The following is a 24,865-nucleotide window of genomic DNA, read 5'->3' on the forward strand; positions in this document are numbered from 1 at the left end:
CACCGAGCTGATCTCCCTGTGCTATGAGGCTGCTTCCCACTAGTTATCTATTTTACATTTGGTAGTGTATATATGTCCATGACACTCTCTCACCCTGTCACATCTCACCCCTCCCCCTCCCCATATCCTGAAGTCCATTCTCTAGTAGGTCTGTGTCTTTATTCCCATCTTGCCACTAGGTTCTTCATGACCTCTTTTTTTTTTTTTTTTTTTTTTCCCTTAGATTCCATATATATGTGTTAGCATACTGTATTTGTTTTTCTCTTTCTGACTTACTTCACTCTGTATGACAGACTCTAACTCCATCCACCTCATTACAAACACCTCCATTTCATTTCTTTTTATGGCTGAGTAATATTCCATTGTATATATGTGCCACATCTTCTTTATCCATTCATCCGATGATGGACACCTAGGTTGCTTCCATGTCCTGGCTATTGTAAACAGAGCTGCAATGAATATTTTGGTACATGACTCTTTGTGAATTATGGTTTTCTCAGGGTTACCCATACTCTTGTGGCAAGTGACCTCTTTGATTTCTGTGTCTTCAATTGCCATCTGCATACTCTCAAGCTTACATCTCCAGTCCAGATTTCTCCTCCATGATTCTTAATTGCACATGTATTGTTTACTTATTGCCTGCTCTTGGATGTTTCAAAGAGATTTCAAATGTCACATGCCCAATTTTGAACTTGCTACCTTTCATTCCAAATCTGCCCTTTTTCCATCCAGTGTCTTTATCAAAGTTAATGATAACCTTATCTGTTGTGCAATCCATAATCTTGAATTCTTTCACCCCTTCACCATCAATCATCAAAGTTTATCTTTTAGACTACCAGAATGTATTTTGCCCATATCCACGTGTTTTTTTCTCCCTCTCTTCTTGGACCTCAAGAAGACATAATAGAATCACTGATATCCTTGAGCTATGGCACATTGTCATTATGCGTACATGTGTACACCTTATTTATTTAGTCAGTCAGTCATTTATTTCTAGGAATAATGAAATGCTGTTGAACCCACCACTACATCCAACATCCATACCATATGTCATTTATTACTGAGCATCATTAAAGCCTCCTATCTTGCATTATTACATCTACTTTTGTCCTTTTGCAAGCTCTTTTTATAATGTAGCCAGAGTAATTGTTGAAAATAGAAATTTGACCATATTACTATCTTGTTGGCTACCACTCAGGATCTTCTTTATGCCCTTAAGAAAAAGTTCTTAACATGGCTTTGAGTGTTCTGTGAGATCTTTCCCTGCCCTGCCTCTAAACTCATCAAATGCCAATCTCATCCTCAGTTTCTATGTTGCAGCCATACTGCATTTGTAACTCCTTCAATGCAACAGTCTATTTCTTACCTCATGAACTAGAAACATGCTTTCCCTTCTGCCTGGAGAACCTTCTTCTCTCTTATGGTAGGTATATAACTCATCCTTCAGAGCTCACCTTATAGGACACTTTCCCCTGGATGTCATACAAACCCTCTAGAATTGGTTGTAAGAGGTTAAGTCCACTTGCTATGTTCTTGCCCTCTATATCACATAGAACAATTTATTTGCTTATGTTTATGTCTATCATCCCTCCTAGACTATATGCTCAATGAAATGAGATGCCTTGAATGAATGAATTCCTAATGTATCCCAAGAAACTAACAGTATTTAATACAAGTAGATGTTTAAATATATTTGTTTATTAAATGCAAAAATATAAAATATGGAGTGGAAACCATATTGTATTGAGTTTAGCTGGGTGAAAGGAAAAGCAAATTGTGAACAAAAACTGCTTTCTCACAAAGAACTCTTAAAAAGGAAAAGCTGGAATTGCAAGTCTTTGCTGAAGAATATTGGGAAACTCAAATATCAAATGCTGAGGAATGTCAAGTACGAACATGAAATCTCAGCTACCAGGAATAGATCAGAGTCTAGAGTTAAAGCAAAGAGTTTATATTACAGGATGTGTGGTGGGAAAAGAGCAAGAACAGATTGAGAACAAGAAGAAAGGTCAGTGTCAGATTATCCATAACGTATTCAATAACTGCTGTGTACAAAAAGTGTAGTTGTGTTTGACTAGCTTAAAGAACAAATGCAAGGCTAAGCAAATGATAGTTTTCAAGGGGATCGTGAACATGGAGGGGCATCCATAACGTTACTTGGTAGAGAAAAATAATTTATACTCAATATGGGTGTAATCTAGGCCAGTTGTAAACCATAAAAGTGTGATATTAGGTAGGTTAGCCATGGCAATTGTTGGATGGAGTAGAGAGAAAGATATCCAGTCTGTGGCTGGTGATAAAATGGTACAAAGACAACATATTGCTTTTGTCTCATAAATATCTGTTGGAAGGCAGGACCCCCAGTTTTGAAGCACTCATTGATTTGGAGAGGAAGTCAAGATAGTAAGTGAAGCATAAGTGGATCATCTGGAACAAATTACTGGAACTGGTACATGACAAAAACTATCACAAGGCATGAACAAAAGCAGAAGTCCATTTACTAGAATTGGGGGAAAAGAAAATCGGTGTATGATGGAATCAAAGCCAACTATTTGTCAATAAGCAGCCTGTAATGCACTATTTGTACACAACAAGCATCACATTATGCCAACATCCACACTTTATATGTTCAGCGTAAATGATGAGTTTGCAAGTGTGAAGCTTAAATTTGTACTCAATGTGCTAGAATATTAGGGAAAATAATCTGAGAAAAAGGACAATATTGAGTTAATTAAAGTGAAGAGCACAAAGGAGTCAGAACACATTGCGCTCTGGGGTTTTGAGGGAAAAAAAAATCAGATATGAGGGACAAAGAACTTTCAAGGAAAGCTGAAAAATAATAGTTGAAGAATTTGAAACCAAGGGAGTCCTGGCACTCTATCACAAAGGATAGTTAGGTCTAGATGACCATTCTTCATGAACTGCAACAGAAGACTAGATAATTAATGGACTGTTTATTCAGTGATTGGTAGCGCCTAAAAAAAGAAAAATTGATCAGCATTACAAAGAGACTATAACTCAGGCAAATTAGAAAGAGAACACAGATATTCTCAACAATTGGGTGGTGGAAGACTGAGTAAGGCATGGGTGTGTTCCATGATTTGTATAATAATACTATAAATCTGCAATTTGTATGTAGAGATTTTTTAAAACAGCAATACAGAAGTTTATTTCATTATAAAAACACTAGGTGATTCTAACAAAGCTAATGACTTCATTTAGAGAAGGAATAAATGGGAGAATGGACACAAGGACTTTGCTAACAAGCCCAAAATCTGTTCCAAAATCCAAAATGAGTTCCAAAATCTGGTACCACCTCTTTCTCTATTCCTGTTCCTTCTTCCTTTTGCCATGCACAAGCCCATATAAAAATATAAAAGTTTTCCTGCCAAATTATCTTCTAACTTTCAGGTGCACTCAAAATTTTTCACATCTTCAGTTTTCCCCAAAATGGCTCTCATTGAAGGGTTTGCCTTGCACCATGTATTGGTGTAAACCTGAAAGATGGGGCTAATGCTAGAGTTTTCCCTTTTCTTTATCCTCCATCAAAAAGCATTCAATGCGACTTCTCTGTTGGCGCAGTGGTTAAGAATCCGCCTGCCAATGCAGGGGATGCGGGTCCGAGCCTCGGTCCGGGAAGATCACACATGCCGCAAAGCAACGAATCCCGTGCGCCACAACTACTGAAGCCTGCGTGCCTCTTGCAGAACAACTAAGCCTGTGTGCCGCAACTACTGAAGCCTGCGCGCCTAGAGCCCATGCTCCACAACGAGAAAAGCCACCACAATGGGAAGTCTGCGCACCGCAACAAAGCCCCAATGCAGCCAAAAATAAATAAATAAATAAATTTATTTAAAAAAAAAAAAGCTCACTAAGATTTTCTAAACAGCTTTATTGAGGTAAAATTGATATACACTACGCTGCACATACTTAAAGTGTTCAATTTTTTATTTTTGATAAACAGGTGTGTACCTGTGAAACTATCAACACAATCAAGACGATGAACATATCAATTACCCTCCGAAAGTTGTGTCATTTTTACCCCTTGGTGTAATCCCTCCTTTTCACCCTTCCCAATCTATCCCTAAGCAACCACTCCTTCCAGACACAATAGATTAGTTTGCATTTTCCAGAATTCTATATAAATAAGATCGCAAAGTATAAGATTCATTGCTGTTGTAACACGTATCAACAGTTCATTCCTTTGTAATGCTGAGTAGTAGTCTCACTGTTCGTTCACCCATTTACCAGTTGAAGGACATTTGGTTTGTTTCTAGTTTTTGCCCATTACAAAAAAAACTGGTGCAAACATTCATGTACAGGTCACTAAATGGATATATGTTACCATTTCTCTTAAGTAAAACCTTAGAAATTTGTTTAGTGTTCAAAAAATAATTGCCAAATTATTTTTGAAAGTGCTTACATCATTTAAATTCCATTAAGACTGTAGGAGAGTTCTAGATCCTTAACATCCTCAGCAACATTTTATGTAGTCAGTCTTTGTAATTTAAAACAGTCTATTAGGTATGTAGTTGTATCTCATTGTGGGTTTATTGATAATTTGCATTTCCTTATGGACTAATGGTGTTTCGAATCTTTCCGAGTGCTTTTTGTCATCCTGTACATTCTTTGGCGAAGTGTCTGTACAAATTTCTTGCTTATTTTAAAAATAAGGTTGGTTGTTTTCCTATGATTGAGTTTTGAGAATTTTTTATGAATTTAGAGGACAAGTCCTTTATCAGATACATGATTGGCAAATACTTCTCCCAGTCTGTGGCTTGTCTTTCATTCTTTTGTGACTTTTAAAGAGCAAAACTTTTTAATTTTGATGATGTGCAATTTATCAAATTGTTGTTTTATGACTCATGCTTTTGATATTGTATCTAGGAAGCCTTTGCCTAACCTAAGGTCACGGGAATTTTCTCCTCTGTTTTCTTTTAAAAGTTGTGTAGTTTTAGGTTTCATATTTATGTCTATGATCTCTTTTAAGTTAATTTTTGTATATGGTTTAAGGATTGAAATTTACATTACTGCATATGGATAGCCAATTGTTCAGCACCATTTGTTGACAATATTATATACTTTGTCAAAAATCAGTCATCCATATATGTGTTGGTTATGCTAATACAACAGTGTCTTCATTATGGCAGTTTTATAAAAAAGTCTTGAAATAGGCTAGTGTTAATCCTCCAACGTGTTCATCACTTTCAAATTTGTTATGGCTATTCTAGACCCTTTGCAGTTCCAAATAAAATTTAAAATCAATTTTCCAGTTTTTATGAAAAAATGCTCACTGGGATATTGGTTCCAGTTACATTGAATTTAGAAATCGAATTGAGAAGCATTGAAATCTTAATAATATCTTCTAACCCAAGAACGCAGTATACCTCTCGAATTATTTAAGTCTTCTTTAATTTCTTTCAGTAATATTGTGTAGTTTAGAGTGTATAGGACTTTCACATTTTTGGTCGAATTTATTCCTAAATATTTTGTATAATTTTGATACTACTACAAATGGAATTTATTTTTTCAATTTTAATTTCTGATTTTTTTGTTGCTTGATTTTTGTATATTGATCATTTATCCTGCAACCCTGCTAAACTCAATTACTAGTTCTAGTAGTCTTTTTGTAGATTCTATTAGAGTCTATTCTATTAGATTGTAATCGTCCTACACAGACGATTGTGTCATCTGCAAAACAAGACTGTTTTACTTCCTTTTCAATATGGATGCTTTTATTTCTTTACCTTGACTGATTGTACTGGTTAGTATCTCCAGTACCATGCTGAATAGAAATGATTAAAATGAACATTTTTGTCTTTTGATCTTAAGGAGAAAGCATTCAGTCTCTCAGCATTAAATATGATTTTAGCTGTAGGTTTTTCATAGGTGCCCTTTATGTACCTAGTTCACTAAGAGTTTTTATTGGGAATTGATATAACACTTTGTGAAAGGCTTTTTTACATCTATCAAGTTGATTGAATTATTTTTCTGTTTAAGTGTCTTAATATAATGAGTTGTGTATAATGATTTTTGAATGTTAAATTAACCTTACATTTTTGGGATGAACCCTGCTTGGTCATGATATATTATCATTTTATAAATTGTTAGATTTTATTTGCTAACATTTTGTTTAGAGTTTTGCATATATGTTTTTGAGAGATATTCATATGTAATTTTCCTTCCTTATAATGTCTTTTTCTGGTTTTGATATCAAGTCATATTGGCCTCATAGAACATGTAGGAAAGTAGTCACTACTTTTTATTTTCTGGAAATGTTTGTTTAGAATTGGTATTTTTTTTTTTCCTTAAATATTTGTTAGAATTTACAAGTGAAGCCAATGGGAATTGGAATATTCATTGTGGGAAGATTTTTAGTAAGTTTAATGCATATACATATATATGTATTAGATGTATGTTTATATTTTTTCAGGTTGTTTCTTCTTCAGTGGTCTTTTGTAGTTTGTGCTTTTTAAGGAATTTGTCCATTCGATATAAACTGTCAATTTATTGGCAAAGAGTATTTATACTAATTTATACTATACCCTTACTTTCATTTAATTCTGTAGAATTTCCAGTGATTCCCATTCTTAATATTGGCAATTTGTGCCTTTCTTTTTCCTAATCAGGCTAGTTTTAGTTCTAACCATTTTATTTGCATTCTCAGAGAACCAGGTTTGGGTTTCATTTATATTCTCTATTTTTCTGTTCTTTATCTCATTGATTTCAGCTTTGATCTTTAGTAATTTCTATCTTCTACTTACTGGGTTGAATTTTCTCTTCTTTTTCTAGTTTCTTAAATTGATGCTATTAATTGAGACCTTTCTTCTTTTTTAATATAGGTGTTTAGTGCCATAAATTTCCCCTTAAGTACTGTTTTAGTGACATCCCACAAATTTTGATGTGTTGTGTTTTCATTTTTATTCATTCCTAAATATTTTCTAATTTCTTCTTTGATTTTTTCTTTTTGAACCCAACAGCACATTAAAAGGATCATACACCATGATCAAGTGGGGTTTATCCCAGGGATGCAAGGATTCTTCAATATATGCAAATCTATCAGTGTAATACACCATATTAACAAATTGAAGAATAAAAACCATGAGATCATCTAATAGATGCAGAAAAAGCTTTTGACAAAATTCAACACCCATTTATGATAAAAACCCTCCAGAAAGAAAGCATAGAGGGAACTTACCTCAACATAATAAATGCCATATATGACAAACCCACAGCCAACATTGTTCTCAGTGGTGAAAAACTGAAACCATTTCCACTAAGATCAGGCACAAGACAAGGTTGTCCACTCTCACCACTGTTATTCAACATAGTTTTGGAAGTTTTAGCCACAGCAATCAGAGAAGAAAATGAAATAAAAGGAATCCAAATCAGAAAAGAAGAAGTAAAGCAGTCACTGTTTGCAGATGACATGATACTACACATAGAGAATCCTAAAGATGCTACCAGAAAACTACTAGAGCTAATCAATGAATTTGGTAAAGTAGCAGGATACAAAATTAATGCACAGAAATCTCTTGTATTCCTATACACTAACGATGAAAAATCTGAAAGAGAAATTAAGGAAACACTCCCATTTACCATTGCAACAAAAAGAATAAAATACCTAGGAATAAACCTACTTAAGGAGACAAAAGACCTGTATGCAGAAAACAATAAGACACTGGTGAAAGAAATCAAAGACGATACAAACAGATGGAGAGATATACCATGCTCTTGGATTGGAAGAATCAACATTGTGAAAATGACTATACTAGCCAAAGCAGTCTACAGATTCAATGCAATCCCTATCAAACTACCAATGGCATTTTTCACAGAACTGGAACAAAAAATTTCACAATTTGTATGGAAAAACAAAAGACGCTGAATAGCCAAAGCAATCTTGAGAAAGAAAAACAGAGCTGGAGGAATCATGCTCCATGATTTCAGACTATACTACAAAGCTACAGTAATCAAGAGAGTATGGTACTGGGACAAAAACAGAAATGTAGATCAATGGAACAGGATAGAAAGCCCAGAGATAAACCCATGCACCTGTGGTCACCTTATTTTTGATAAAGGAGGCAAGAATATACAATGGAGAAAAGACAGCCTCTTCAATAAGTGGTGCTGGGAAAACTGGACAGCTACATGTAAAAGAATGAAATTAGAACATTCCCTAACACTATACAGAAAAATAAACTCATAATGGATTTCTTCTTTGACCATTGGATTATTAAAAGTGAGCTATTTTTGTTTCCAAATATTTGAGGTTTTCCAGAGATATTACTGTTATTGATTTCTACTCCCATTGTGATCAGAGAAGATGTTTTGTATGATTTGAATTACTTTAATTTGTTGAGAATTTATTTATGCCCCCAAACATTATCTATCTTAGGAAATGTTCTGTATGCACTTGAAAAGAATGTAAGTTCTGTTGTTATAGGAAGAAATATTCTATATATGTGTTCAGGTTATGTTGATTGATAGTGTTGTTCAGTTCTATTCCTACTGATTTTCTGCCTACTTGTTTTACAAATTGTTGAGAGAGATTTTGAAATATCCTACTATAATTCTGGATTTTCTATTTCTCCTTGTAGTTTTATAAGTTTTTGCTTCATGGATTTTGAAGCTCTGATGTTAATTTCACAAACATTTAGGATTGATATGCACTCTTGATAAATGCACCATTTATCATTATGAAATGATTTTCTTTATTTCTGGACATATTTATTCTCTGAAATCACTTTGTGCTAATTTTAACATAGTCACTCTGTCTTCCTTTAAATTGGTGTTAGCATGGCATGTCTTTTTCCAATCTTTTACTTTTATTCTACTTTTTCTTTATATTATTTAGACATTATATAGTTGAATTTTGATTTTTAATCCAGTCTGCCAATTTCAGCCTTTTAATTGGGTGTGCTCTATTTACATTTAATGGGATTATAGATACAGTTGGGTACAAATCTACTATCTTGCTCTTTATTTTCTACTTCTCCAATCTATTCTTTGTTCATTTTCCCTCTCTTTTACACCTTCTTTTGGATTAATTAAATACTTTTTATGATCTCATATTATCTACTTTATTGGCTTGTTAGCTATAACTCTGTTTTATTATCTTAGTGGCTGCTTTAGGTTTATAGTATACGATTTTAGCTCACCATAGTCTGCCTTTGACTACTTTACACAGGATAAATAAACTTTATAATAATATTCTTTCATTTGTGTTTTCATCCTTTGTGTTATTATTTTCATACATTTTCCTTTTACATGTTATAAGCTCACCTTGTATAGCTGTTATTCTTGTTTAAACAATCAATTATTTTAAAAAATAAATAATGATAAAAACCACATATTTACCTATGTAGTTAGCATTTCTGGTGTTCTACATTCCTTGTGTTGAACCATATTTCTATCTAATACCATTTTTATTCTGCCTGAAAGACTTCCATTAACATTTCTTGTGGTGTGGGTCTACTGGTGATGAATTATTTCAGCTTTTTAAAGTGAAACAAAAAATCTTAAAATTTGTATGGAAACACAAAAGACCCCGAATAGCCAAAGCAATCTTGAGAAAGAAAAATGCAGCTGGAGGAGTCAGGCTCCCTGACTTCAGACTATACTATAAAGCTACTGTAATCAAAACAGTATGGTACTGGTACAAAAACAGAAATGTAGATCAATGGAACAGGACAGAAAGCCCAGAAATAAACCCACACACCTATGATCAAGTAATCTATGACAAAGGAGGCAAGATTATACAATGGAGAAAAGACAGTCTCTTTAATAAGTGGTGCTGGGAAAACTGGACAGCTACATGTAAAAGAATAAAATTGGAATGCAACTTCTTAAGACATTGATTGAAAGTCTTACCTGAGCAGGTAAATTCTTGTAAAAGAATAAAGTTAGAACACTCTCTAACACCATATATAAAAAATAAACTCAAAATTGATTAAAGACCTACATGTAAGACTGGATACTATAAAACTCTTAGAGAAAAACGTAGGCAGAACACTCTTTGATATAAATCGCAGCAATATCTTCTTTGATCTATCTCCTAGAGTAATGGAAATAAAAATAAACTAATGGGACCTAATTAAACTTAAAAGCTTTTGCACAGCCAAGGAAACCATCAACAAAACAAAAAGGCAACCTACTGAATGGGAGAAAATATTTGCAAATAACATGACCAACAAGGGGTTAATATCCAAAATATATAAACAGCTCTTGCAGCTCAACATCAAAAAAAAAAAACAAAACAACCTGATTTAAAAATGGGCAGAAGACCTAAATAGACATTTCTCCAAAGAAGACATACAGATGGCCAACAGGCACAAGAAAAGATGCTCAACTTCACAATTATTAGAAAAATGCAAATTAAAACCACAATGAAATATCACCTCACACCAGTCAGAATGGCCATCATCAAAAAGTCTGCAGACAATAAATGCTGAAGAGGGTGTGGAGAAAGGGAACCCTCCTATGCTGTTGGTGGGAATGTAAATTGGTACAGCCACTGTGGAGAACAGTATGGAGGTTCCTTAAAAAAACAGAGCCACCATGATCCAGCAATCCCACTCCTGGGCATATATCTTGAGAAAACCATGGTTCAAAAGGATACATGCACCCCAATATTTATTGCAATACTGTTTACAATAGCCAAGACATGGAAGCAACCTAAATGTCCACCAACAGATAAATGGATAAAGAAGATGTGGTACTTATATACTATGGAATATTACTCAGCCATAAAAAAGAATGAAATAATGCCATTTGCAGCAACATGGATGGACCTGGAGATTATCATAGAAAGTGAAGTCAGAGAAAGACAAATGTCATATGATATGGTTTATATGTGGAATCTAAAAAGAATGGTACAAATGAACTTATTTACAAAACAGAAATAGGCTCACAGACATAGAAAACAAACTTATGGTTACCAAAAGGACAAGTTGGGGGAGGTAGGGATAAAGTAGGAGGTTGGGATTAACATATAAACACTATTATATATAAAATAGATAATCAACAAGGACCTACTGTATAGCACGTGGAACACTATTCAATACTTTGTAGTAACCTATATGGGAAAAGAATCTGAAAAAGAATAGATATATGTATATGTATAACTGAATCACTTTGCTGTACACCTGAAACTAACACAACATTGTAAATCGGCTATACGTCAGTATAAAATAAAAGTTAGGAAAAAAAATACTATTCAACCTCCTTTATTCCTAATGCAGAAAAAAACCAGTGAGAATTGTCTTTATTTCTCTTTATTTCTATTTTTTTTGTTTCTTATACCTTAAATCCCTTTCTCTTTTTTCCTTTTAGCAAAGTGCTTCTCATACTTTAGGACACAATTTAAGCATCTTATCACAGAAAAGACTTTTCTAACTGTTTGTTCCTGTCTTCTAGTTGGTATGACTAGTTCTTTCTTTATTTTTCACACTGTGCTTTGAAACTATGTTTATTATTGCTATTAGATGTATTTCTCTTACTTGAATTTGACTTATTTAGAGCTAAAATCAAATCTTGTAAATTTTTATTTCACAATTTGTAGAATTTGTAACAGTCTTGGCTAATTTTATTGCTGCTCTTCATCCCATTAGAAAAGAAAAAGGAATGAAATAATGCCATTTGCAGCAACATGGATGGACCTAGAGATTGTCATGCTGAGTGAAGTAAGTCAGACAGAGAAAGACAAATATCATATGACATCGCTTATTTGTGGAATCTAAAAAAATGGTACAAATGAACTTATTTACAAAACAGAAATAGAGTCACAGATGTAGAAAACAAACTTATGGCTACCAGAGAGGAAAGTGGGGGTGGGGGGAGGGAGAAGGACAAACTGGCAGATTGGGATTGACATACACACAGTGCTATATAAAAAATAGATAACAAATAAGGACCTACTGTAGAGCACAGGGAACTTTTCTCAATACTCCATAATGACCTATACAGGAAAATACTCTAAAAAAGAGTGGACATATGCATATTTATAACTTATTCACTTTGCTGTACACCTGAAACTAACACAACATTGTAAGTCAACTATACTCCAATAAAAATTTTAAAAAAGAAAAGAAATGCAAATGCTGTCTATAGCTAATCTGCCCAAAATTATTCATTAGACACATTTGATTATGCAAATAATATTAAAAGTTGTTATAACACTCAAGCTTTTGTGATTTAATTATATTTTGCCTATTTTACTTTAATTTTTTGACATAATTTAACTACAAAACAATAGCTATTTTATGCTTCTAATATATTAGTCCAAAACAAAGTGCAGAAATTTAAAATATTCAATTCAATAACAACAGTATATGAGTCAATATTTCCCCTTTAATTTTTATAAATCTGTAGTGAGTGTTTCTCAGTTTTCTTTGGTTGTTTCATGTCCCAAATGGAAGAAAACATCAGCACGAAAAAGAACCTCCCTCTTTTAATTACTTCCCTTTTCTGGTTGACTCCACCTCCATCATGAAGTCTTTCTGTTTTTTTGTGGATGTGAAATGATTTTTAGAATTCTTAGTGGTCGTCTTCTTTAGGAGACCATTCCTAGGGAATAATACAAGAAGATTTAAATATCATAAAACTTTGGAATGGACAAACTCAGAATGGTGCTACATGAAAACTCTGGATCTACTGGTAAAAGCTTCTCATTTGTTCTATTTACCCTTTAATGGAGTATAGCAATATTCTGGCAGTCAGTGGATCTGGTTTAATAGTGATGGGCATCAGGAGGGTAAGTTATAGGAAAAGGGCAATAAGCCTATAAGGCAGTACCTTTTATCTTCCACAGATTCTAAATTGAAGATGTGAGATAAGGATTAGATTTGGTGTCAAGTCTGTAAAACTGCTGAGGTGCAATTAAGTAAGGAACTAAAATTAACTGAATTGTATTGAGTTTGAAACTAACAGTTGTTAGAAAAATAGAACAAGTAGGAATGCATATTGATTGAAAGTTGATTCCCTAGAGGACATTTAGAATAACACCCCTGAGTGTTGAAATCTACTTCGTGACCTATGTGGATGCATTAAACTTATTTAGCATTCTTACTCTTTTTTTTCAAGCTTTTAGACTGAGGTATAACATACCACATGAAAGCATAGGTCATAAATGCACAGTTTAGTGAGTTATCGCAGAGGAGTGACTACATAGCATTTTTACTTTTAAATTACTGTTGGGTGAGAGTAAGAAGGAGAATTGAGTGATAGAGCATTTTATGCTATTTTTGGAGATAAGTCCCAATAGTGGGGGTTTTCAAATATGAACTTTGTCACTTTTTACTCCAATGTATTGTTCAACTACTATTTAGCAGGCACTGTGCCAGGTACTGGTGAAACTGGTGAACGTGATAGATATAATTCATTCCCTCATGGAACTTGCCATCTAATAATGTGGATCAGGTAGGCTTGGAGATGAGGGTATCAGTGGTTGAATATTGCTCTGTGCCTGAAGGGAGAACTGCCCACTTCTAAGTTTCATCAATGCCTTTTCAGTTTTCCAGGTTTTAAGGCTCAATCTTGCAATGCTTTTTCCATCCCCAACTCTCTTCTAATTCCTCGCCCCTAGATTGCCTATAAACATGAACATTTTCAAAGCTACTTCACTGAGGCTGTATGATCCTGGGTACGAATTCCTGCCTGCCTTGCCATTTAGGGGGAAGGATATTCTGTCTTGGTTTGACCTTCTTTGTTAACCTCAAACCCCTGAAACCGTCTGTCTCCTCCAAAGCCTCTTTTTGGGATGACTCTACTTTTGCTCTCTTTCGTCTTTTCACAGAATTTAGAAGATGTTCTGCCCACTTAAGTCCCTTCACTATTGCTGTGGTCTCAGTTCTCAGTGCCTGTTTGGTCACCCGTTCTCTTGGTGAGTACATTGTCAAATTTACTCACAACCTTAGCCCACTGTGACAAGAGTCACTAAAAAGCAAATAATTCTCCTGAAGGCTAAATAGCATCTAAAAACATGCTTCATGGTTTCAAAGTAGAAGATAATAGGAAAATATCTCCATTTCAATTTCCATTTGAGTCAATAAGTTTCAGTTAGATTTTAACTAGCATTTTAAAAATTCATGGTATTTTCCATATATGTGTGAAATAGGCACTAAATTCCTTACAACTGGTCTTTTCATCCTCACCCTCAGCCTTCTTTCTACTGATCTTAGGATTCTGGAGAAACTTACATAGCTTATCCCTATAAAATTTTGTAATATCTTTTTTTATAGTAAACTATCCATGAGAATATATAAATTGACGTTATAAAGAATATCAGCCATTAAATAAAGATACCATACAGTATTGGATTACCCAGATTTACTGGTTTTATGTCACTGCTTAATTTGAAGCCTGTGATACTGACATTTATTTTTTTAATTTCTATGAAATAACATTCTCCTATTGTACCATGGATAGGTCCAGAAATATTTCTCAAATCTGGCTTTGAAAAATAAATAAGTAATCTAAAGAATAATAATTTTCTACTTGCTCTTTGGATCTTGACCAATTGCTGCCTTTACTTATTGTTACAGGAGGAACAGACAAGGAGCTGAGGCTAACAGCTGGTGAAAACAAGTGTTCTGGGAGAGTGGAGGTGAAAGTCCAGGAGGAGTGGGGAACTGTGTGTAATAATGGCTGGGGCTTGTCCGCAGTCTCCGTTGTTTGTAGGCAGCTGGGATGTCCAACTGTTATCAAAGCCACTGGATGGGCTAATTCCAGTGCAGGCTCTGGACGCATTTGGATGGATCATGTTTCTTGTCGAGGGAATGAATCAACTCTCTGGGATTGCAAACATGATGGGTGGGGAAAGCATAACTGTACTCACCAACAGGATGTTGGAATCACCTGCTCAGGTAAGACTTGCATAAGTCAAGCCTTAACATGAAATGTTTTGTGAAAAAAAATCTATGGGTTAAAAATTAAAAGGAGCCAGTTTTCTGTAAGTAATCTAGTCCACGTATAAAATTACCCAATCCATTGCTAAAAGACCAGAAAACACATGACAAAGCCCATATTTAAAAAAAAAACAAAAGAGATTCTGAATACTACAATCAATGAGGAAGTGACTAGCTTCAATTTCATATTGAGTAATCCTACTATAACTTCCTACTTCTACATAAAAATATCATGATATCTAAGTTAATTCCTTGTCCCCTTTCCCCATAAAATGCTGCTTTCATGCATTGGCCCATAAATCATGACCCTTTTGCCCATTAATTGATAATCAACTTACTCTATCAGGAAATAAATATTCTTAGCACTAATCCTTTTTTGTTGGAGGAAGGATGTTTTGCAAAGTAGAATTGCTTCTTCCACTGTACAATGCTATTCATTTACTATTACAAGGTAGTTTTAGTTTTAATTTATAAAACATTTCATAAGTTTCATCTCACTTGCCCTTACAATAGCCCAGACCTTTCTGCTGACAAATCCCAAGGTCATGTTTCTGACCCAGTTCAGATTCCTGGGCTTCCAATTTCTCTTTGCTCATGTCATTGACCTTTATGCAACTTTATCACCACCCAGCCTTTCTATTAGAGATCATCTCCTCCATAGGACTGATTTTACATAGGACTAATCTCTATCCAGGCATGGTGGTGTAATGGGAGCAACAGAGGCTAGTATCTAGAAAATTGCTCAGCTGCTCATTAATGCTATTATTTTGAGCAAGTTGCTAAATCTTTCTAAACTTCAGTTTCTGAGCACCCAATGATATAATACATGTAAAGCTACTGGTACACTGGTAGGTAGTAGGTGCTAAAAATTAACATTAGTGTCCTCGTGGCTCACTGCTTCTCATTACCTAGACAACTCATTTCTCTTTCTTCTTCCTTCTCTTCCTCCATTCTTCTCCTCTTCCCGCTTCTTCTTCTCTTCTTCTTGTCTTTTATTGTTAATCATTTTGCAGGGAAAGATAAGAAATAACAATTGTAACATCTACATCAAACATCTACAGCAAAGTTTAAAATGATAATAAATCTTGCCAGGCTCTTAGTATAATTATTGCTGTCTATAGAGTTGACTGTTTAAGCTAAGACATCAATGTAGTAGTTTTAACTCGTGTTCTGTTTTTCATACCTTTACATAAGGATCCTTTATATAAGGATGACATTAATCAAACTTGGTTTTTGAAGTTTATACACCTAAACCTCCAACTGGTGCGTAATAATAGAAAGGGATGTGTAGCCACTCAGGGACTCATGAGTTTCATGAGGTTTCTGAGTTCATATTTCTGAGATTTCAGAGTCTGTATTTCTGAGATTCTCTACCCTGGTCAATGCTCAATCCTCAGAGCATCTACTTGGGAAATTCTATTATTGGGAAATTCTATTATTATCACATGCATAACAGTAAAGAGGATAGACTCTGGTGCTAGATTGTTGTTTTGTTTGTTTGTGTTTTTTTACATTCTGTCTCTACTGTTTTCTGGGTGTTTGATCCTGTGTCAATTATTTAAGCTCAGTTTGCTTATCTGGGAAGTAGAGATAGTGGTGATGACACATAATGCTTAATGTTGTTGTGAAGACTGAAGATAGCATATGTAATACATTTGGAACAGCATATGCATATTTTGATTGTAAGCTATTATTATTATTCATGATACAAAATCTTGTTGGGTGGAGGTCCTTGTCTGGAGTTCAGTGCTTTTAAAATTGAATTACTTTTTCAAAAAAGAACTTCTAAGCATTTTATTCAACCACAAACAGTTTCTGGTTTTTAGGTGTCCCAAAATTTCATCCCAAGTCTCTTTTTCTCAGGTATTTTCGTCATCATAGAAAATCTAAGGATAGTGTATAGAGAGAATTTTCTTTATGAAAAAGCCATTCTTTGCTAAAAATGGTAGCAGGTGCTTCGGGGTAGGGAAAAGAAAGATTTGATTCAGGAAAAAATTGGTAAGAAATAATCTTGATTAATTTTTTCCCCAATTTTTAATGTTTTTTAAAAAATTTGTTTATTTATTTATTTATTTTTGGCTGCATTGGGTCTTCATTGCTGTGCATGGGCTTTTCTCTAGTTGGGGCGAGCAGGGACTACTCTTTGTTGCAGTGCACGGGCTTCTCATTGCGGTGGCTTCTCTTGCTGTGGAGCACGGGCTCTAGGCACACGGGCTTCAGTAGCTGTGGCACGCAGCTTCAGTAGTTGTGGCTCACGGGCTTAGTTGCTCCGCAGCATGTGGAATCTTCCCAGACCAGGGCTCAAACCTGTGTCCCCTGCATTGGCAGGCAGATTCTTAACCACTGCGCTACTAGGGAAGTCCTAATGTTTAATGTTTTTGTATAACACTTTTGCAAACTATCATGCATGCTTATGCATTTTTTTTTGCTTTTTCCTGTTTTCTAATTTCAAATTCAACTTCAAGCAATCATTCATGCTCTAAACTGATGGTCATAAAAAAAGTTTAAAATAAAATTTTAACTGTTCAACAAATGACTGGTTTGTCATTTTTGCTTCTTTGTAGTATGAACAAATTTTATTTTTTCAACCTTTTTAAATAAATACTTTGAGGCAAACGTATCTATTTCTACATAGAAGTGTTTATTATGCCTTAGTAATGGAAGGAAACAAAACAAAACACAAAGTAAAGTTTAATCTGTAAAAGTTTTTTTACAGATTAATCGTTGGTTGGTTTTCAAAAGATTAAAATTATCCAAAATGTGAACAGGGGCAGCATCCAAAATGAAGCATCATTTTTAAGGATAGGATCAAATCTCAAGTGACTAGAGGAATATTATTTTCTAAAATCACTTCTGAATAAATATTACTTCTGAATTCTGGTCTTTTCTCTGCTCTAGATGGATCTGATTTGGAGATGAGGCTGATGAATGGAGGAAACCGGTGCTCAGGAAGAATAGAGGTCAAATTCCAAGGACAGTGGGGAACTGTGTGTGACGATAACTTCAACATAGATCATGCTTCTGTGGTTTGTAAACAACTTGAATGTGGAAGTGCTGTCAGTTTCTCTGGTTCAGCTAATTTTGGAGAAGGTTCTGGACCAATCTGGTTTGATGATCTTGTATGCAATGGAAATGAGTCAGCTCTCTGGAACTGCAAACATGAAGGATGGGGAAAGCATAATTGCGATCATGCTGAGGATGCTGGAGTGATTTGCTTAGGTAAGGACTGGACTGTGTTTTTTCTGTTCTCCATGAGAGGACAAAAAAAGGGGGCAAAAGTCTCAAAAGGCTGAACTCCTAAAAACATAATGAAGTCTGCTTCTTTTATCGCCTTATTATTACCTAATTTCAGGATGCAGTTCTGATACCTGTGGAATTTTTACCTTAACTGTAATTAGGATAAATAGGTTAGGGGGGAATGATGACAGTGAAATTGAGATCCAAGTCATGAGGGTAGAAGGAAGTGTTTAGAGAATAGTGCACTCCCCCCATCCCTCTAAAAAAAGAAAGAAAAAGAAAAAAAAGTTAACTGTTAAAAACAGGTTAAAATTTTGCTTTCTGGATGTTTTGGAGCACCCCCCTTATCATCCTCAACCTACAAAAGTCTCCTCTTTAGCCATTTTGACCCACCCTTTCTTAAACCCACCTTTTCTTAAATTCACAGAATCAAATGATTAAAAAATTGGTTTCCTATTAAAACCTCATTTATGCTAGTGCTATGTTATGAGCAGGCACTGTGTCTGTCTAGAAACTTTCATGTTTCACGCTTGATTACGGCACAGGGACATGGCTTTGCATGTACAAGACTGTCACTCTCCTTTCTTCACTTGAGTGCCGAGTATGAAGAAGACCTAGTAAGTCTTGAACCCCAGGGAATATTTAGGAAACTATAACTAGGGTAAAAATGTCCCTGTATTCACCAGGTATTTTTTTTTCAAATGAAGGAAATTCAATTCAGACTAACTTTAAAATGAGAGAATACTGACTCAGAAAACTGGGAAATCCAGGAGGTACAGTTGGCGCCATCCAAGCACTGCGCGGCTTGTGGGATCTTAGCTCCCCGACCAGGGATCGAAGCCCGGTCACGGCAGTGAAAGTCCTAACCACTGGACAGCCAGGGAATTCCCAAATTGGCTTTTTTCTTGTTGAATAATGTGACCATCTATAGTCTAAACCACAGAGAATGGGATTCCTACAGAAAAGATGGATTCTGTTAGCTGAAGAAAGTGAAAGGGATTTGGCGTAGAAAAAACACAGTATGTACCTTCTGTTTCCCTTTACCCATCGAAATCTTTCTAGGTCCCCAATCAGCACGTTTCTTCTCAGTGTGTTTTATACATGCTGAGTAATCACAATAAACAGCAATTGTGACAACAAAAACCAAAACTGCCTGAGGAAAAAAGCAATTTATTTATTATAGGATATTACTTAGAATCAAGTTCTGTTCTTTGAGGAATATTGATTGGGGGAAGTTGAAAGTAGTAATGGTGAGGGCCCTTTTCTCTTTGCTTTGCTTTTAAACCACAGAAGTGGTCAGAAAGGGGTCAGGCATGTAATACAAACCAGGTAGTCTGGGTAGGCTATGAAGTCAGAGGCAAAAGTGAGTATTGAGTATTGAGGCAAACTGGAGTGTGTAGGTTCCACCTAGACACCTGCAAATATATATTTAAAAGGGAAAAAACCAAACAATTCCAACAAAAAATCTGTGGTGATCAAACAAGCAAATCTCTAGATAAATTTCAGTCCCTGGGCCTCCCGTTAGGAACTCTTCCTATAATGCATTCTCTCCATAGTGAAAAGCCCTGTCTTCTTTTTTTTTATTTATTTTTATTGATTGATTGATTGATCTTTTCCATTATGGTTTATTACAAGATATTGAATATAGTTCTCTGTGCTATACAATAGGACCTTGTTGTTTACCCGTTCTATATATAATAGTTTGCATCTGCTAGTCCCAAACTTCCAATCCGTAAAAAGTCCTGTCTTCTTGCCTGATCCACTCCTCCTTCCATCTTTAACGATTTTCAGTGGTAATATATCACTGTTTTCTCCATCTCTCCTTATATCTACCCCTTAACTCATCTCAGGTACAGCTGTTTAGAGTGCCTTCATTCTTGTTTCTTTATCACTGACTTGTTTTGTTTCCCTCTTACAGAGGGAGCAGACCTGAGCCTGAGACTGGTAGATGGAGTCACTGAATGTTCAGGAAGATTAGAAGTGAAATTCCAAGGAGAATGGGGGACAGTGTGTGATGATGGCTGGGATAGTAACGATGCCGCTGTGGCATGTAAGCAACTGGGATGTCCAACTGCCGTCACTGCCATTGGTCGAGTCAACGCCAGTGAAGGAATTGGACACATTTGGCTTGACAGTGTTTCCTGCCATGGACATGAGTCTGCTCTCTGGCAATGTAAACACCAAGAATGGGGAAAGCATTATTGCAATCATAATGAAGATGCTGGTGTGACGTGTTCTGGTAAGTTAAAACAAAACAAAACAAAAAGAAAAACAGAGGAGGACAGACCTGTGTTCTTTAGGAGTAGGAATAGGTGTGAGATGTGAGAGAGAGAAATATCTAATAATTTCCTTGTTGGGAATTCTTTTACAGTTGTGAGGAATCTTTAACACATTCTTTATATGACTAGTTTGGTGGGTCCTCTGACTTTATTTTCTATAATGATTTTTCCGACTGCTATTAGGGACCACACTTCAAATTCTAAATCTACCTGGAGCTCCAAAAGACAAAATGATATAGGTCTTTTCTTTATATCTGATTTGCTCATATTTTTTAGCCACTGACAATTTTTATTAAGTTTTGAAACTGTAATCCCATTTCTAACAAAATTCATGGTCTATACTGGCTCTTCAAAAAGCCAGGAGATGGGTAAGCCAGAATTTCCAGTGTCTCAGTATTTGGGAAGGAACAAGATTTTAAAAATACCCTTTGGGAGCTAACCTCCATATGTATCTGTAACCTAAGTTTATGTTTCTTTTGCAGATGGATCAGATCTGGGACTGAGACTTAAAGGTGGAGGCAGCCACTGTGCTGGGACAGTGGAGGTGGAAATTCAGAAATTGATAGGGAAAGTGTGTGACAGAGGCTGGGGACTGAAACAAGCTGATGTGGTTTGCAGGCAGCTGGGATGTGGATCTGCGCTCAAAACATCCTATCAAGCTTATTCCAAAATTAAGGCAACAAACACATGGCTGTTTTTAAGCAGCTGTAATGGAAATGAAACTTCTCTTTGGGACTGCAAGAATTGGCAATGGGGTGGACTTAGTTGTGATCACTATGATGAAGCCAAAGTTACCTGCTCAGGTAAGACTTTCAATCAACGTGTTAAGAAGTTGCATTCCAATTTTATTCTTTTACGTGTAGCTGTCCAGTTTTCCCAGCACCACTTATTGAAGAGACCGTCTTTTCTCCATTGTATATTCTTGCCTCCTTAGTCATAGATTAGATGATCATAGGTGCGTGGGTTTATTTCTGGGCTCTCTATCCTGTTCTATTGATCTATGTGTCTGTTTTCGTGCCAGTACCATACTCTTTTGTTGACTGTAGCTTTGTAGTATAGTCTGAAGTCAAGGATCCTGATTCCTCCATTCCTCCAGAATGATTCCTATCATTCCTTAGTGATAGGGATTGCATTAAATTTGTAGATTGCTTTGGGTAGTATGGTCATTTTAACCATATTGATGCTTCCAGTCCAGAAACACAGTATATCTTTCCACCTGTTTGAGTCATCTTCAATTTCTTTCATCAGTGTCTTATAGTTTTCTGAGTACAGGTCTTTTGCTTCCTTAGGTAGGTTTATTCCTAGGTATTTTATTCTTTTTTATGTGATGGTAAATGGGATTGTTTCCTTAATTTCTCTTTCTGATAGTTCATTGTTAGTGCATAGAAATGCAACAGATTTCTGTATATTAATTTTGTATCCTGCAACTTTACCGAATTCGTTGATGAGTTCTGGTAGTTTTTGGTGGCGTCTTTAGGACTTTCTATATACAGTATCATGTCGTCTGCAAACAGTGACAGTATTACTTCTTCCTTTCCAGTTTGGATTCCTTCTATTTCTTTCTCTTGTCTGATTGCCGTTCCTAGAACTTTAGATACTATGTTGAATAAAAATGGCAAGAGTGGGCATGCTTGCCTTTGTTCCTGATCTTAGAGGAAATGCTTTCAGCTTTTCACAATTGCGTTTGATATCAGGTAGATTGCCTATCTGCACTTCACTTAGTTCTTATTCTGGGGTTTTATCTTGTTCCTTTGTTTGCAACATGTTCCTCTGTTGCCTCATTTTGCCTAACTTGCTGTTTTCAGTTCTACATATCTGGTAGATTGGTTGCATTTCCCAACCTTAGAGAAATGGCCTTCTGTGGGAAATGTCCTATGCTTTCAGCAGCACACTCCCCTCTGGTCACCAGAGCTATATGCTCTAGGGGTGCCCCCCATGTTGACTGCACAAGTCCTTCTGATGTGGTTGGCATGGGGTAGCTGGCTGCAGAGACCAAGGGTGTCCCAGGACTAGTGCTGTTTCACTGTGAGTTGAGCCAAGTTCTACAATGGGTGATTGCAGAGCCAGGGTTCTCAGATCTAGTGTCATACTGCTGGTGGGTGGAGCTTGTTCCTGACATGGCTGGCTGTGGGTTCCGGGGTGTCCCAAAGCTAGTGTTGGCCTGCTGGTGAGTGGAGCTGGTTCCTGGGGCAGATGGCTGAGGGGTCCAACATGTCTCAGAGTTGGTGTCCACCTGCTTGTCAGTGGGACCAATGTCCAAGGGATCCTGGGGCTGGTGCCCACCTACTGGTGCATGAAGCCATATCCTGGGGCTAATGCCAACCACTGAAAGGCAGACAGGTCCTGGGGTCCCAGCTATAGGGTCCAGGAATCCCAGAGCTGGTGTTGGCTTGCTGATGGACAGGGCCAGGGTCCCAGGGGTGCTGGTACTGGCCTCCTGGTGAGTGGGCTGTGTCCTGACAAGGCAGGTTGTGGGGCTACAGTGGTCCTAGGGCTCGGGTCTGTCCACTGGGGGATAAGGCTTGTCCCAGGGCTAGCACCAACCCTCTGGTGGGTGGAGCTGGGTCCCACGGTCTCTGGCTGCAGGGCCCAGGGGTCCAGGAGCTGATGTTGGCCTGCTGGTAGGCAGGGCCAAGGCCCAGGGTGTCCCCAGGCTAGTGTCAGCTCACTGCTGGGTGGAGCCCGGTCCCGGGGCTCTGGCTGCAGGGCCCTGGGGATCCCAGGGTTGGTATGTCAGCCCACTGATGGGCAGGGCTGGAGCCCAAGGAGTCCTGGGGATGGTGCCTGCCCACTGGTGGATGGAGCTGGGTCCCAGGGTCTCTGGCTGCAGGGCCCTAGCGGTCCCTGCACTAGTGCCGGCCCACTGTTGTGTGGGGCTAGGTCCTGGGCCCTCTGGTGGGCAGGGCCATGTTCCAGGGTAGCTGTGGGCTCAGGATGTCTCAAGAAGCCTGCCTGCTGGTAGGGGCAGTAGTGGGGGAGGGGTGTCACTGCCTGATAAATTGCTTGGTCTCAGGTGTCTCAGTACTGGTGCTGACAGGCTGGTGAGTGGGTCTGGGTCCTGGTGCTAATAAGCTAAAGAGAGGATTCCAAAAATGACTTTTTCTAACACCAGTATCCTTGTGGTAGAATGAGCTCCCCACAGTGACTGCTGCCAGTGTCTATGTTCTCAGGGTGAACTCCAGTCACCTCCTGCCTCCCCGGGAGGCTCTCCAAGATCAGCAGGTGGAGCTGACCCAGGCTCCTTTCAAATTACTGCTTCTGCCCTGGGTCCCGGAGAGGGTGAGATTTTGTGTGTGTCCTTTATGAGTGGAGTCTCTATTTCCCACAACCCTCGGCTCTCCCAAAAGTAAGCCCTGCTGGCCTTCAAAGCCAAACGTTCTGGGGGTGCAGGACCCCTGGGCTTGTCTTCCTGGTGCAGGATCCCTGGGCTGGGGAGCCCGATGTGAGACTTAACTTCTCGAGTTGGATGCCTAATTAATTTTGATTCTTTCCTGTTTATTAATATAACCATTTGAGGTTATAGGTTTTCCACTGAGTGTACCAGTAGCTATATCGTATAATTGATGAATTGATGCTCTGTGAATCTGGGACACAGAACTTCCTATGACTGTTATGTATTCATTGTGAATTGCTCTTTTTAGTATTATAAGGTTTCCATCTTTTATGGTTGAACAATTTTTTTTTTCTGGCTATGCCACACAGCTTGTGGGATCTTAGTTCCCCGACCAGGGATTGAACCCGCGCCCTCGGCAGTGAAAGCGAGGAGTCCTAACCACTGGACTGCCAGGAAATTCCCAAAAAATTTTTGTTCTGAATCAAATTTGTCTGATATTAATATCTCACCTGTTGCTTTATTTTCTATTCTCTTACTTTCAACCTTTACAAATAATTTTGTTCCAGGTGCATCAGTTGTACTCATAATAGAATTGGGATTTATGTTGAAAAGGACTCTGATAGAGTTACTTTTTTGAAATGGGAGATGTATTTGACCTTAAGTTAGTCATATTATGCATTATTATGTTGTCATATTCTATATACATAATATTTATTGTCGTGTAATATGCTACAACTGAAAACATATTTCACTCCATGACCTTTATGGGGCCTTTGCATGTGTTTGGGAATGTGTAAGCATATTTGTATGTCTGATAATTTCCTTCTAAATTTAGAAAGGGTTGTCTATTTTCCTATTAATTTATTTTATTTAATTAGTATGAAGTTCAGCTGCAACTACAAGAAAAACCACCTGAGTGGCTAAAGAAAAAAAAATTTTTTTTCTCATTTAAAATAAGTCAAACAGGTAAGAAGTTTAAGGCTGCTTGGGTGGTGCGGTGGTCACCAAGAAACACCTAGAGTTGTTCTTCTGCAGTAATTATCAAATCCTACTGGACAAGAATAATGAGTTGCCCTGCAAATGACGACACGTGTTGGTGAGCCAGTTTGATA

At 36.9% G+C, this 24,865-nt stretch overlaps 1 protein-coding gene across 4 annotated transcripts in view; it reads left to right on the forward strand.

The window, feature by feature from the left end:
* Positions 1–12,574: 12,574 nt before the first annotated feature.
* The window catches only part of CD163 (CD163 molecule), a 36,223-nt gene continuing 23,932 nt past the window's right edge, over positions 12,575–24,865 (forward strand). For 3 of the 4 annotated variants that reach the window (XM_061204210.1, XM_061204209.1, XM_061204213.1), the window contains exons 1-6: positions 12,575–12,654; positions 13,793–13,879; positions 14,541–14,861; positions 17,802–18,122; positions 20,059–20,379; positions 20,902–21,222. In XM_061204210.1, coding sequence (XP_061060193.1) covers positions 12,609–12,654; positions 13,793–13,879; positions 14,541–14,861; positions 17,802–18,122; positions 20,059–20,379; positions 20,902–21,222 — 1,417 coding nt within the window. In that variant the 5' untranslated portion in view covers positions 12,575–12,608. Of the gene's footprint in view, positions 12,655–13,792; positions 13,880–14,540; positions 14,862–17,801; positions 18,123–20,058; positions 20,380–20,901; positions 21,223–24,865 lie in introns of those variants that run through there. The other variant, XM_061204211.1, reaches the window with a different exon arrangement.

The sequence above is a fragment of the Eubalaena glacialis genome, chromosome 11 (genome assembly GCF_028564815.1).
Source record: "Eubalaena glacialis isolate mEubGla1 chromosome 11, mEubGla1.1.hap2.+ XY, whole genome shotgun sequence".
In the NCBI taxonomy this organism is placed as follows: Eukaryota; Metazoa; Chordata; class Mammalia; order Artiodactyla; family Balaenidae; genus Eubalaena; species Eubalaena glacialis.